The sequence below is a fragment of the Archocentrus centrarchus genome, chromosome 8 (genome assembly GCF_007364275.1).
Source record: "Archocentrus centrarchus isolate MPI-CPG fArcCen1 chromosome 8, fArcCen1, whole genome shotgun sequence".
Lineage (NCBI taxonomy): Eukaryota > Metazoa > Chordata > Actinopteri > Cichliformes > Cichlidae > Archocentrus > Archocentrus centrarchus.
Genome location: NC_044353.1, coordinates 20686593 through 20702972, shown reverse-complemented (window position 1 = coordinate 20702972; position 16380 = coordinate 20686593). Strand labels below are relative to the sequence as shown.

The 16380-nt window shown below is 40.5% G+C and overlaps 1 protein-coding gene across 1 annotated transcript in view; it reads left to right on the top strand.

The window, feature by feature from the left end:
- Positions 1 to 8116: 8116 nt before the first annotated feature.
- The window catches only part of LOC115784523 (ras-related protein Rab-26), a 68403-nt gene continuing 60139 nt past the window's right edge, over positions 8117 to 16380 (top strand). The window contains exons 1-2 of the mRNA XM_030735777.1: positions 8117 to 8593; positions 10396 to 10506. Of these exons, the coding sequence (XP_030591637.1) occupies positions 8408 to 8593; positions 10396 to 10506 (297 nt within the window). The 5' untranslated portion in view covers positions 8117 to 8407. The remainder of the gene's footprint in view (positions 8594 to 10395; positions 10507 to 16380) is intronic.

The following is a 16380-nucleotide window of genomic DNA, read 5'->3' as shown; positions in this document are numbered from 1 at the left end:
TCTAAATGCCAACATAACATGTTCCAAAAGAGACAGGAGAATAACAGGACAGCAGGGAGAGAGTGTGAAGTGAGATGCTGCAGTCCCACAGGTGTTTTTCTCTCCTCCGTAATGTCAGTCTGCAACTGTATTGCCACCTAGTGGGAGAGGATGTTTACTGTTCCTAGACAGTGGTGATTTGAGTTCATTTATATCTGTTAAAACAAAAATGGTTGGCCTATGGTCTGTTAAAGTTTAGGTAAAGCTGTGAAACAACTGAGCCCAGAATAACTGTAAGGTGTTCAGATCAGCGGTTTCTTGCCATCATTGCCTATGTCAGCAAATTACTGGTCTGTGACTGTGAATTTTTCCAGCTGAGCTCCTCCGTCAAGTCCTCTAGTAAATCTCAACCCAGCGAGTTCACATCTGGAGTCTGACTGGGAGATAGACATCAATAGGCCTTCAGACGATGAGTCGGGTCTGAGTAGCGCATCCCCACTGTTGCGAAGGATCAAGAACACTCAAAATGAATAAATGTCAACAGGCAAAACTTTAAGCTGTTGTTTGGTTTGCTACAGAAAGTGGGAGAAAAATGGACAAAGGGAGGGTACAAAGACAGAAAATGCTGTAAAAGCAGGGGAGGGTTTGTTTAGCTACAATCGTTTAATTGGTTTCAGGTTTATGTCCACTGGTAACCAATGAAGTGTGTAGCTGCTGAGTTTTATGTAATTTCACCATTTTGCAAGAGAAGTAGAATGTAGGCTGCACACAACTGAAAAAGGAGAGTTAAATCAGTTAATTTAAAGCCATGCGTAACACATCCTGCCACTCCTTTATGTGTTTAACAGATGTTAGGTAAAGTGAATTTGAACCTGTTTCGTCCATTAAAAGTTATTTTAGGTTTTCACACTCCAAATGTCAAGCTTACGTCTGAAGATTTAAAAAAAACAAAAAAAGGCTTTCATTTACTTTGATATCTTCCATCTCTTTTAACCCTATCAAGTTATAAGTGGTAATCCTTCCGACCTTCACCGATCTAGTTTGTACATCTTTTTTCATAGCTGAGGAGGTATGTAGCAACAACGCTCTGCTGTGGTCAGATGGCATCTGTCCCTTTAATAATCCTGCTTTTATAACTGCACATCAAAGTGTTAAGGCTAACATAATTGAGTTAACGAGTGTGTTTGGTATGTAACCTGATCCATTTTCCCTGTTAGGATTGTGGTCACAGTGTGTTGACCACAGATAGAGACGAACACATCGAGAGAGAAAGAGAGAGAGAGAGAGAGTGAAAGGCCCTAAAGCCTTGCAACAACTGTAGATTCATGCTGTGGGTCTGGCAAGCTGCAGCCCGCTCTAGGCCAGCACCAAGCTAATGAAAAAACAACACAAGGGTAATGCTGGTGTGGAGCTGGGATCGCAGCACCGTGCACACGGCACAACTGCCCCGGTCAGCACTGGCACTGGCCACAGCGCCAGTTGTCACGGCCTTAATCCTGCCTGCTGAATGACCTCATCATTGCCTGCCTGCCTTCCTCGTATGGCTGCCATGACTCGTTACAGCAGCAGCAATGGAGTGACCTCACCGACTCAACACACTCACACAATGACATGCAAAGTAGGCTAATAGGCCGGTGCAATGCCCGAAACATGCAAAGCCATAAAGGACCAGTTTACCAAGAGTTTTTTTTTTTCTTTCTTTTTTCTTTCTTTTTTTCTTTTTTTTTTTCAAATAATTTCAGTCTTTGTTGGGAGATTTTGATCTCCACCTAATACAGTGGAGGTGAATGAGTTTTATGTTGTTTATTTTCAAGTTACTGAAAAATGATTCAGCAGTAATCACTCGTTGCATTGTTTAATCCTATTGAGCTTTTGCTTTTATTATTCAATTTACCTCCATAATAAAGTTCCAGTAGTAAATACAGAGGCATTGATATTAAACTTTTGACCAAGTGAATGCAAACAGGATGCATCAGTATCACAATACAAAATAATATTTAATAAAAAAAAGAGAGAGAGAGAGACAGAGACATACAGTAGTTCACTGCAGTCATGAAGCCTTAGAAATGGCTTTTCTGGACTGATAGATGTCAGTGACTTTGTTTCTCAGCTGTTTCTTTAGATCATGGCATGATGTGTTGCATTTTGAGGTATTTTAGGCTGCTTCACTTTGTCAGACAGGTTCTATTTAAGTTTGATTCAGCAGGTCTGGCAGTAATCAGGCCAGGGTGTGGCAAATGAAATAGAGCTCAGCATTCCAAAGAATGTGGTAATCACAGCTAGTTCTTGATTTAACAAAAGGGGGATTACTTTTTTCACACAGGGCCAGGTAAGTTTGGAAAGCTTAATAAATGAAATCATTATTCAAAAATTTGCATTTTGTATTTACTCAGGTTATCTTTGTGTTATACTAAAATTTGTTTGATGAACTGAAATATAGAAATGTACAAAAAAAGTAAAATAAATCAGGAAGGGTGCAAATACTTTTACACAGCACTGTAGATTTATGCAAATTGATCCTTTTGCTGCCCTGGAAGTGACAAGTGACAAATGGCAAAACATATGATGCACATTTACATTTACTGTACTCATATTAAACAAGATCCTGTCCTGTACGTAAAGACCAAATTATCATGAGCATAGCTATTAACAGACATAAACACAGATGTACATGCTGTCCGTGAACATATATCCACACACACACAGACACACTTGTCTGTGATGAAAATAAAGAGACACTTGCTCTGTTGGCACCTCCTGCAATCACACAGGCCGCCTCCACTCCTTCATCCCAGCTGTCACAACTGCAAAAACTCTACAAATACACACGCGCACTTTTGCATATTCACACTCACCCACACACACCACTTTTCCTGCTCACACCTTTTCCCGCTCACCACGGCACTCTCCAGTTGGTGCTCATGTGCCCACTCTCGGCTGCAGCTTGTATGTAAAGTTTATGTTTGTATGCATGTGTCGTGTCTTTTATTGTTGTGGTTCCAGCTGCGTGCAGACATGAAGAACCCACCTCTGGTCCTGAAGCACTAGAGTGGACAAAGAGTTGCCGCCTTGGAGCTGTGAAAAATTACAGCCACCTAAAGCTCAGTCTGTTCTGCATCTGAGAGAGGGGAAAGTATTGAAATGGCATTGGGCAATTTTGCCTCTCCTTGTAGTGAATGTCTGCTTTTTCTCTGCTTTACACCCCTTTATTTTTTGCTCCAAGTGTCCAACCTGATCCACCTCACCTACTGAGTTAATTTTGGGCCACTGGATCTTATGATCAGTGAAATCACTCTGGTGCTTACTATGCATGTTTTGGTGTGTATGAGTGAGTCAGTGCAACAACAAATGCTTCCTGTTTGACAGCAACACCATGTGCAAGGTCATAAATCTGATCACCAGAGCAACAGATACGGTGACAGTGTTGCTCGCAGGAAGCACCCTGGATTAGCAAGGATTTATGGTTGGACTTTGGATAACACAACCCATCACTTGTGAAAGCACCCAGTATCCTCTTTCCTAAGATGGCAGACTGGCATTTTTGTGAGTGAAAACAAAAGTGTCTTGCGACTTTTGTCTGTGAAAACACAGAAAATCTTCAGATTAAATTCAACTTGAAGTGCTTATATGCAATTGAATAGGAGAACTGAAATAAGGAGCAGATATTTGGGGGAAATTAGGCCTCTGGTAGTGATTATTACGCATGTGGAGTTTTTCCATTCTGGTTCCCTGGCTCAGTCTTTTAAAGGGTCCAGTGAGGGTTGGGTATGTCTGATTTTCAACACTTCAGATTAAACTTCTCTACAGCTCCCCGAGGCCTCACTAACGCAGACCCCCTGTTGACTTGGAGCAAAATTAAAAAAGAAAAAAAAATCGACTGTGAAAAATAAAGGTGGAAATTGCAAGTGTGACACTGGGATGCTGTGGTGACATCTTTGGAAAGGTAATAATTAACATTGTCACCTTTTTTTATGATACAGAGGAAAGAGAATTAAAAATTTTGTATGATGACAGATTTGAAGCGGGGGCTTGGCTTCATTGGTTTAGCACATTGAAAGAATTGAGGGACTGAGGGAAATGACTGTGCCATGGCAACTTCAAGCAGCCATAACACATTATTTTTGCAAAGCCCCATTTCTTTCACAATTTCTCAAGGACTTGTGTTATCGAAAGTGTACAAAGTTTGCATAATTTCCTCAGGATGAAATTCAGAAGTCAAGAAAAGTTAACAAAATGAAAATCTAATGACCCTCTTGCAGCAACAATAAACTACATTAAAGATTAAGCTGAAATATCAGGATTTGATATCAGATATTTCTGGTTTTGGTCAGTTCATCTATCTAAAATATTCTAAATTTAAGTGACTTGTTTTGTTGTGTTTGTATGATATGCATTATTGTTTCCCACTCTAGAAGCTGGGAACCTTCTAAGGATTCATGAAATACCCAAAAGACAATAAATGAATAAATAAATATACATTACTGCTAAGTTCAAATGTAAAAACATTTATATGTGCATGACTGTTACAACATATAAAGCCACAGACAAAGTGAATCACATCATTACATCATCTCTTTGCAATGCATCGCTCTGCTGGGAAACCTTAGGACCATCAGTGTTAATTTGCTACCTAACACCCACATAATTGTTGCAAACAATGACAACAGCACTCCCTGATGGCAGGAGCCTCTAGCCTCCTCCAGAAGGACGATTCACTCCATCACGCAGAGCCCAGAGCATTAACCTCAAAACTTCCTAAGTTCTAATCCACTCAAGCATTTACACAATATGCCAGAACAAGCCTGATCTACAGAGGCCCACACCCCGAAACCCAACTGTGCCAAACAGCACAGGACATTTTCAGTGGTCCACATCCATGCCCCATTGGGTAAGAGCTGTTTTACTGGCATGGGGAGGAGCTAACAATGGGTGAGTTTAATGTTGTGGCTTAATGGTGCATGTGTTTGAATTTATTTTGAAAAATCAAACTGTCATGAATATTTTTTAGGAACCCAGAAAGACGATCTTTTGAAATACTGACAGCTAATCCAAAATGTAGCAAGGTCCTGCACCATATATTTATTAATACTCTTAGGGGTCATGAGCAATGATGAAACGGTTGGAAACTACTGCATCACAGCAACACAGTGTTAAAATAATCCAATAATGCCTATTTTTTGATGTGTGCTCAATGTGTGTGTCTCCCTCACTAAATCATAACACATGGCATGTGTCCTCGAATAAAAAGCAGGATAAGATTTGTGCAATTCAAATTAAACATGTCTCATATAACTACATACAAACAACCAGTACCCACCCATTCTCCTCTCTCAGACACACACATATACACTCAGTGTGTTTTTCTCATTTAAGATGCCTCAGGGAGCGAATAAGTGCCAGGCGGTACCAGTCCACTGTTGGCTGCTCTTGCCAAGGCCTGACAAACAGGGGTTCAGGCTGGCAGGATGCCCCCTGCCCCCTCTTGTAGCACTCAGGCCACAGGCAGCTGACAGAAAGAGCAGCCAAAAGATCAACAGTTGCTGGGACTTTGGTTGAGCGACTGGCCAGGCTGCTGCACGCAGCCCAGCACACACTCAGGGCACCTGACCCTGAGTAAACTGACAAATGCCTAACCTTTGGGTGTGCTTGCAGAGTGATGTGACCCTGAGGGTTTGATGACCTTACTGCACTGGGCACACAGACACTCACGTTTGTGTGCAGTTACAGAAATCCTTTTTACACTTTTTGTTTGTTTGTTTGTTTTTTCTTTCCTTTTTTCTTTTTTCAAGCACTTGACTGAGTACATTGCAATTGCACACACCCACACAGTAATCATCATGGAGCAAATCTAATGATCCTTGCACCCGGGAAAGAGTGCTGTAATTTGTGCCTGATTACCATGTTTATGTGACTGGATGCTGTTTTATAGTACATGATACTTAAATGAATGCTCGAATTTGACGGCTGGTTTGTTACTTTTAGCAAAGAAAAAGTACACTCGCTTGATTAGATTCCTCTGAACTGCCTCCACATTTTGTGTTCGTAGGCCTCAGAACAGAAACTCAAAAACATGAGCAAGCATATGGTACACTAACTATGAATCATGGCCTTTGGATGTAAAGTACAGTCATGGGGCATATTTAACTTAGCTTGAAAAGGATGTTAATTTTTCTGAAACCAGGGATGGAGTCCAATGACCTTCCCTACTGAGGTCCCTAATTCCCTCCAAAATGCCCAGCTGTTGCCACAGTAGACAGCTGCTTTGGGGGCAGAAGGAATCTCAGCTGTTGAGGGGAGCTGTGCAAAAAGGTTGGTGGATTTTCAGGTTTGTATTCCCCCAAACTCCACTCACTGCTCTGCGTGAGGCTGGGTGGAAAAATGCTAACAGACAGCAAACTGAGGGACAGAAAGCAGGGGTACAGCTGTCCGCGTGATTACATCCAAACTGCTTGAGTCTTCTGAGCTGAGAGGTCAAACAAGAGAAATCTGTGTGCTATCATCCAGCTTGTTGCAAAATTTGCTGTTGGAAAATAAAATTAAAGAAAGGGATAGATTAAAATATCATTTTAACATCAAAAGCTTACCGTAGTTAATATTTGCCACATGGGGATCAGATGATAAATTCTAAGAAATTCATTTCCAAATGCAGTTATTTAAATACACTGACCATTCTACATAGAAGTTTATTGCTATGCTGTTTCATTCTGGATTGATTTTCAATTTTAACTTGCATATCTAAAATGTAACTGCCTCTCTGGAAAATTTAACCTGATATTACTATTAAGGACACACACTGAAAAGCTAAGGGGATAATGCAAGTTCACTTTGACTCCTTGATGTGGGTATCAAATAAAGTTTCTGTGCTATGATCTCCATTATTAGACTAATGAGCCCGGACAGTCTGGCAAATGAACAGAAAGAAAACTGCATTATGCACAAATTTCATACCGCACAACAAGATTAAAGGGGGAAGCGCAGAACGCTCATTACTAACCGCAAAGGATCAGAATATGATGAGGATTTGCTGCTTTAAATGTAAACAATATGTGGCCCACACTACAGAGAGACAGCCGACATGTTGCAGAGGGAAAAAAACATTATTCGAATTATAAAGGGTGTGGATTGAGACAGAGGGGATCGAGTGACCACCATTAACTTTTCTTGTTAAAGAAGGCCAGAGCAACCAGTAATCCTAAAGACCTACTGGGTCTGCATACAACACTAACACAGCTATAGTTCCTCGTTTTTTATTTTATTCTAAATGGTCCTAAAATCCATAAATTTTAAATCAATCACACTGATTTTCTAGAAATTAAAGCTTAAAGTGCAACTGTAAGTAATACTGTAAGTCTGAGCTTTGCTCTTCTGTTTCATCTATAACTTTGTTTTATACTGCTATACTGCCCTCGTGTGGCTCATCGTTGAAATCACAAGACAAGCACATGCCACAGGTGGGTAAGGTGTTCCAGCTATTTTTCTCCACGTGATGGTCTTGCAGGGGACTTTAATCGCTCAGCGCTTCGTTGTCTTGGCATCTGATTTAATTACCAAATTAAATTAATAGGCTTTGACTGTGTTAATCTATAAAGCTCATTTTTTAAAAATAATTTGTCTTGTCCTGCAACCACACCTCATATACACATACATACATGCTTACATACATACATGCATACAGGTTGCACAGTTGAAGATGTGAATGCCAAATAGAAAAAAATAACACTTACATGCTACCCGGGGGAACATTATTATTTTAAAATTATTATAACACGCAAAACTGGTTGGTTTAAATCCACTTGTGCTCTACGGTATAATGCAGCTTATTATGAGGGTTTCATTGAATGCAAAACTTTGCTTTGAGGTGGAAGAATTTGTTGGATACGTAAACATAGCTGTGCAGCTTATTGTTTTGTTTTGGGGGGTTTTTTTCCTTCTTCCGCCTCTTTTTCAGCACCACGGAGAGCGCCCCTGCAGCCTCGATCAGCGTAAACGGTCTTAAATAGTTGGAGGTAATACGTTTACAAGTCACGTGATTATGGTTAAACCTTAAAAGTTGCCCCCCCCCCCCCCCCCCCCTAAATCGACTTCAACGGTGAACCTTCGGCTTTGGGCAAAGTCAATGTGTGGTTGCTGCCGCTACTACACGCAGTGCTGAAGCTGCTGTCCTGGAAAGAGCAACCTATCAAGAGCAGGAAGCGGCTGATCAACAACGGAAGCGAGAGCATTTTGCAGTTCGCGACAATTTCACTCCTACTTTGAGTAGAAAGGTGTTGAGGAACATGCGTTCAACGCACAGGTGAAAAATCACCTAATTTAACTTCTTTACTGCTGCAACTTTTCGGCCCTACTTTACGCGGATTCCGGTTAGATTTGCTTTTTGTTTGTTTGATTTTGCTGAGATAAATTAAAAAAAAAAAAAAAATCTTGAGAAATGTCTCGCAAGAAGGCAGTCAAAGGCAAAGCAGCAACCAGCAGCCCGTCTGCAGGCAGCCCCGCCGGGAAGGGGACCGGGAAAGCTGCGAGAGGAAGCCCGGGCATCGTTCAGATGAATGGTGTGGTCCATCCCAGCAGACCATCCATCAGCAACAGCAGCGAGTTTTATGACATAGCTTTCAAGGTAAGGTTGCCTGGCGATGTTGTTCAGTTAAACCAACTCACGCAAAAGTCGACTGTTTTAGTACTTTACATGAAGAGATGAAAGGGTGCGGTGGGGTATAAATTTGCCAACGGTCCCACGAAGGTCAAAAACTACACATCGAGCAAATTAAATGTATATATGGGTGTTTTTGTGTGTGTGTGTGATTTCTTGAACGAGGTTAGGTATGATAAACCCGATAGTGGTCTACTTTATCCTTGCTACGGTCGTTTTCCTGTTCTGCTTTCACTGTCTTCCGTTTTACCACCACTGTTATCATTTATACAGCAGCGAGCCCGTGACAGCAGCTGTGTCAATAGAATATCGATAACCCGGAGAAGGTGCGCATCGCACTAAAACAGCCAACCACCAAATCATTTGCTCCTGCCGTGCAACCGGTTGACTGCACGTTCCTCTCAGAAGCAGGCTGAGTTTATAGTAACCAGTTGCTGGTGTATTCTTTCTATGAGCGTACTGGTTGTACAGAACTGCCACTTTACCTCAACACAACAGACAGATTTACACCCACAGATTCCCAGTGTGTACTCCCAACACAGCTTCAAGGGGCCCGTGCCACCTACTCCATGTTTTTGAAGCATCTGTTTGATGTGAGAGCAGAAATAGCTTTGTATTGCGCTTTTTTTTTTTTTTTTTTTTTTTTTGTGGAAGAATTGGTTTGTTCCATCGACACCACTTAGCTGGATTTTGGTGGGCTCAAGGGCTTTTACTTCCACATTTTCAAAATGCAGAGAAAAGGTTGGATTCTCCTGTTTCAGTCTGGGCTCAGCTTTCTACTAATGGAGATATATATACTGGCCAGCCTTTCTTCAGTAGCATCAGAGCTGATATACTGCCACACTGATCTCCTACTGCTCTGACAAATGCTTCTTTTGATAATGCAGCACTGGATAATAGTCCAACCTGTAGCTTCAAGGTTACCTATTTAGCAGGAGGCTTTTGAGAGATTACACTGTGCCTCTATCTGATAATGTAAAGTGTCATGCCATTTGTAGGGTATTGTGCCATGTTCCTGTGGTTCCTTCTGGTGATAAATATAAGAGAGAATCCAAGTACATTCTCTTGCACACTCCTGCAAACATTTGAATTATGCTGAGCCTTCTGAGGGAGAGGTCATAAAAGAAATAGAAGATTTTCAGAGATAAAAGGAGTATGAAATCCTCAGATGCCTTGCAAATTAGTGCATTTGCTCAGTGACCCTGTTGTGGTACAATTCTCTGTTCTCCTTCCTATTTTTTGTTTTTTTCTTCATATTCTCTTCACTTCCACTCCGGCCCCAGGAGACACTTTTAATTTGCATACCTCAGGTCCCAAAGCACCTCAGCTAACCTGATAATAGTAATCACATAAAACCTTTAACCTAATCACAGCTCAGAATAAAAAGAGAAATGCACAGCTCTCTGTTCTGCAACAAAGTACGTTAGTGCATACTGCATTTGTACTCGACTTATGGAAAAGATCTAAGGACATCAGCTGTTCGCAGTGAGGAGTCTCTCATTCATCCACATACACCTTCTTCACTGGCCAAGCACCAAAATACCAGGACTGATTTAGCCGAATGATTCAGATTCTCCGATGACAAACAATCAGACGCTGATAGTTAATTAAACAAATGAGCAACAGCTCCCTCCTGTTCATGCTAATTATTTCAGTTATTTCTGGCATTTAATTTTTTTTCTTTTATGATTGGCCAGTATGAAAGTGTATCCCTCACATGCCTCTCACTCACTTCTGCCTGAGTTTTGGTCTCTTAACTTACTGTGCAGGTGATGCTGGTTGGAGACTCCGGTGTGGGGAAAACCTGTCTGCTGGTCCGATTCAAAGATGGAGCTTTCCTGGCCGGCAGCTTCATCTCCACTGTGGGCATCGATTTTAGGGTGAGTTTAAATCAAGGGAGCCAAAGGAAAAGCAAACAGGAAAATTCCCTGCATGCATGCTTTTTCATACACACTTTCAGGTTGTATTTGTTTCTAAATGGGGCCATATTCTTATGGGATTTTTTTTCCCACAGCTGTTCAGTCACATTACATGTCGCAGAACTATGAGTATCTCCTGTGTCAGATATCTCACAGGATAAGATATTGATTTCCTAAATTAGTTCGACATGCTTTCGTTTTTTAGTCTCCCTGGGTAATCGCAGTGCCTGTCATGTGCCAGTTTCATGGTCCCACATGAGCAGCCAGAAAGAAACTTGTCCACTTTTTCATTTGATCGCATTCATGTGTCTGTGCATGTGACAGAAACAGGTGCCCACTTAGACGGCAATGAGACTCTGTGGCAAAATGAGCTGCGCTTAATTGTTAAGGAGTAAAACACATTGTTTGTTTCAATGCACGTAGTTCAAAAGAAAAGTAGAATCAGTGCAGTAGAATCAGAGATATCGTTTGTTAAATGCCCTTACATTTTTTTCTTTTTTTTATAAAATTGCAAATGTTGACTTTAAAGACCTCTCTTGAATTGGATCAGATTTTTGTCAGAAGTAACAAGACTGCTGCACATGTGGAAAAAATGGAATGTACCCCACAAGGCTTGTAAACATACTGTGAGGTGTGAAATGTGCACAGTTACGTTTTTGCCTGCTGAAGTGTTGCAATTTCTTGTATCCCGTGTTGTATTTATTTGGCTCAGATGACGTCTGATCAATCCTTTTATTTCTTGCATCTGTTTTAGTTTTTTGGGGGGGATGTTTGTTTTTGTTTTGTTTTGTTTTGTTTTGTTTTGTTTTGTTTTAATGTGTGTACTTAATCTTAAGTGACACAGTGTACAGTGGTTAGCACAGTTCCCTCACAGCAAAAGGGGTTCTGCGCTTGAATCCTTGGCCATCTGGGAATCTTCAGTGTGGGTTTTGCATGTTCTATCTGCACATGCACATTAGGATAATGATTCTAAATTAGCCATAGGTGTGAATGAGTGTGAATGGTGTTCTGTGTCTGTGTTAGTCCTTATTAGACTGGTGATCTGTCCAGGGTGTACCCTACCTTTTGCCCTATGGCAGCTGGGATAGGCTTCAGCCACCCCATGATACTGACTAACTGCTAAACAGGCATGTCTGCAGTGCAGAGGCTTGTACAGTACTGTAAAGCAGAATTTGAGCTTAGCAAGGTAATTTGATGTTTAACCCTGGGTTTCCAGTATTAAAAAAGCAGATCGATTCTTACCAGAGTAAGAATTGGATCATTGTAACTTATGCTGCTCTAGAGCAGGTTTGTGTTTGAGACAATAGATCAACAGGTATGAAATCACCACCTACTGACCAGTCAGTTCTTCAGAAAATAACTTCACTGATCCTGGAAGATCCCTCGGACTTTGGTACAAGGGTCTAAAGTTTTTTGTTTGGTTGTGTTTTTGTTTTGTTTTGTTTTGTTTTTTTACAGCATCTAAAGTCTTAGTTTTTCCCTGAACAACATGAGGAAGAAATGTAGATTCTTATTCCTGCTTTTTTTTTCCTGTTGGCTGCAAGCAACTGTGAAACACTCATCCTACATTTCATTAATATAATAAATAGGTCTTTTCACTTACTGACCAAAGCACTAAAGTGCACACACATTCATACATCAGTTTTAATACTATAGTCCTGTAAGCAATTTTTCAATTACACGCACTCACACACTGCTGATTTGTCTCCAGCAGCTGTGTTGCTTTCAGTCTGTATTATGTGTATAACCACTTCATATTTCTCTACAATTGTAGTTTTATTTTTCTTTGTAAATTCAGCCGGTTTGCAGCCAGTCCACATTTGTGATTGGTCAGATGCAGCCAGCACCACCACGTTCATGTGAATTCACTCACAGGTGGAATGGGGAAAGCCTGGGTTAACTTATCGCAGTGATAACCCCTTTCATGTGACTGCATATGCTGGCTGCTGATGTCAGGGTAAGTGAATCCAGCTAAGGACAAGTATATCCTGGCTTTGCTAAACTTGCTTTGTAGTACAGGTCCCAGAGCTGTGACTCACTGAAAATGAAATGAACAACAAAGTAGGTAGCTGAAATTATATTTCAAACAAGACCAGGAACATCAAAATAATAAAACTTATACATTTAACATGTCTTTGTACCATTTTTCAATTTAAAAAAAAAAAAGGGGGGGGGGGGGGTTGTACATGATTTGCATATAATTTCACTCTGTTTTTGTTGACTGGTTGCTCAACTTCCCAACCTTTTTGGGAGCAGGGTTATGATAACATTACATAAACATTACATATAGCAGTCTAGTAAAGTGTGTGTGTGTCTCTGTGTGGTGGACTAAATATCAAACCATTGTATAGTTCTGTGTGGGTTGGATGGGTTTGTGGGTGGGTGAGCGGTTGAATTATTTACTTATGCAATGTCTCTTATAACACTGTCTGTAGTGCTGATACACATTTAGGCCTATCTAAGCAAAGGCCTTCATCAGCCATCTCTGTCTGCTAATGGAAGAAAAAAAAAACGGACACATAAAGTTTAGTGCTTACTTGGCTCTTTTGCCCTATTGACTTATTATTTAATCACAGTGTGTCATGGAGCTGTATGACATGAATAATTATCTTTCCTCAAAGCTTCCTTTGTCTTCTGCATGGGTTCTTGTTAAATGGTTCAGGTCCTGAAATAGAGCTCCTGGGACATGCATGTGAAGTTCCCCTTATTTTAACTTCATGTATTGGTTTAAACAGTGACAACAGTGAGGGTTCTCTTTTTTTTCTTTTATAATTGTTTGTTTATTTTTGAGACATTAAAAGATCAGGGCTTTGTTAAGTAGCGGAAAAAACTTGAAGGTCTGTGGTGTTTGTCTTCCCATGGAGAATACACAGAAAAGGAAGAAAGACGGGGAGTGATCCCTATTTTTAGAACAGACAGTTTTGATCCCCTTTAGTTGGTGGGAAAGAAAGGCAATTTGCTTCGTATGGGGATTTGATCCAGTTCTCACTTCAAAGCTCCAGCAAGATGCAATGTTTTCTTTCCCTTCTTGTTTATTGCATTCTCATCTCATTTAAACCCCAACATGTTCTCAGGATTAGAGTTGCACTCGTACACTGTTTGGCTTAAGATACAGTGACTCTGAATACACAATATGCTGCATCACCACCCTTGTGTTTCACTCTAAATATTCTTGCAGAATAACATAATTCTCTATGCTGCATTTATGGCGATGATATGATGTCTACCATACCAAGTTAATATGGAGTGAGCTCAACAATATAGCTGCCTAATGAATCACACAAAGATGTTTATGCCACAGATTTTAATCACTGGTGTAATTCTATCTTTCAAATGAGTCCCCACTTCCACATGACTGTCTCGCATATGTAAAGGCTTATTGGAAATGTGAATGTGAAGTTTTCAGAGTAATGAGATTTTCATTTTTACTATAACAAAAGACAAATTTGCATAAAAGCAGGACAAGTGATCATGTTCAGGTTGTTGTTTAAGCTAAATGACATTCAAGAGAGCCAGAAAATACTGTACATTTGCAAAGTGAGATGCAGTTGTTGGGGTCACCAACTACTACAGTTGCTAAGCAGTAGGGGAGTGTAAATGAGTTGTCACTCGGGCTAAAAAAACAAAAGAAAACCTCTTTACCTCCAATATGATTGATCACGGGAAGAGACGTGCATCCCTTTTTTGGGTTGTGTGGGTTCTGCATCCAGCATTAAAATCTGTCAAATCAAACATGCCAAGCTACCCACTGTGGCAACCCCTTGTGAATAAGGCAACAGGCAAAAGTAACTGTTTTTTTTTGGGGGGGCGGTTGTTAAAAAAAAAAAAAACTGCAAGGCTGGAGCTCTCCCAGGTGATGAACTCCCCTTTGTGTGTATGATGTATAAAAGTGCATTCATGTTTAGTGGAGCTTTCAACACAGCCCCATAACATTTCTACTTGTGCTAAGGTGCGCTTGTGCTATTGAACAAGAAGTGATGCAACTAAGGGAAAAAAATCACAGCTTAACTACCGGAATGTGAATACAAAAAGTCATTGAAAAGCATGCGGAGCTCCACCTCTTCACATATTTGGGACTAGAGCGTGGCCGGGCCGGCCTTGTGCACCTAATTGCCAATATTAGGAGGTGCACAACAACAAAGTGCTCTGGACAGCACGTGCCATGCACAACAACAACAGAAGTGAGCATAAACTACCTGTACTGCTATCAAGTCCATCAATCTATCACTAAACTTGCAAAATATTTGGCATACCAGCCTGTTCATCTCTGTCTATCCCAATCAGATTTTCATGCACTGAGGGACCAATATCAGCTGTAATTGTTCACATCCATCATACATTAAGTTTGCTTCATTTTTCTGTCACTTCCATCCCTGGCATCCTGTTAGGTATTTCATGCATATTCTTGCTAAAAATAATGTTTTGTTTATCTTTTTAAATGCTGGAGCCTGAAGGCATGCATTTTTTTTCACTTTTAACTCAATCCCACAGTTCCAAATAGCAACAGGGAATTTATCTCAATTCAATTTCGTTTTATTTATATAGTGCCAATTTACAACAACAGTTGCCTCAAGGAGCTTTATATTGCAAGGTAAAATCCCTACAATATTAGAGAGAGAAGCCCAGCAATCAGATGATCCTCTATGACTGAGCACTTGGCAAAAGTGGGAAGGAAGAACTCCCTTTTAACAGGAAGAGGCCTCTGCCAGAACCGGGCTCAGGGAGGGGTATCCATCTGCTGCAACCAGCTGGGGGATAAGTGGAAAGAGGAAAAAGCTAGAGAAACAAAACAAAGGTTAAGAAAATGTATTTATAGCTTAGATTAAAAAAAAAAAAAGTTATCTAATTAATGAAGAAAAAGAAAAACAGAGAGGGAAATGATGCCAGAGAGAAGAAGAAGAAACAGAAAATGCTCAAGAAGAAGCCATTAATCCAACAAACCTTCCTTTTATATCTCTTCTTGAAAAACAGCCTTTCCTGCTCTTTTCTCTTCACAGTATACTTCATCTTAGGACAACAGAGAGAATTAATACTTCAGTCCCTCATTTGACAGAGTGGTTGGTAGAAGAGCATCACTTCTCACCTCTACTAAGAGACAAGGGAGCTACTCTCAGCTGTCAGTTATGTCTGCTGCACTCAAAGTGACAGATCTCTTATGTAACCACAGATTTTGCCTCTCTGCACTAAGGCTGGGCAGTATTTTCATTTTTCAACATGTCTTGATATATTTTCAAATGAGATAAAGGACATTGACATTTATATGGATATAGTTTCATGTTGTATTACATAACCCATGGTGTTCCAGTCTCTCCTCCCTCACATTCTCCGAACAGTCCCATTCCCACAACCCTCTACACTTTCCAACACTCATGTAACATGGAAGAAGTCAGAGCACAGTTGAAGAATTAATTATTATTTCAACATTCAAAGCTATATGTTGACATAAGCCTTGAATAACGTTTTCAACTCAGTGGGCTTAAAATTGATGTTCAAGAGCAACAACCGCTATTCTTTTGTATTCCTTTCGTGGTGTTCAGTGCACATACATTCACACACATACAGTAGTGTGTGTGTGTGCGTGTGTGTGTGTGTGTATGGAACATCCTTACCGATTGATATACATTACCACCCTTGACCTAAATGACAGTTCTTTCCCTGCTCCTGCCTGATGTTTGGCTAGAATGTGCAGGGACTCATCTCATACTGGCATGTGGTGTCAACCAGTATATTAAAAGTTGCCCAGTGAGCTAGTTACAGACAATTCTAACTCTAAATATGTATAAATGTTGAGTAAGGGTGATGATATCACAACATTTCAAGGAAACTTGCAATAAT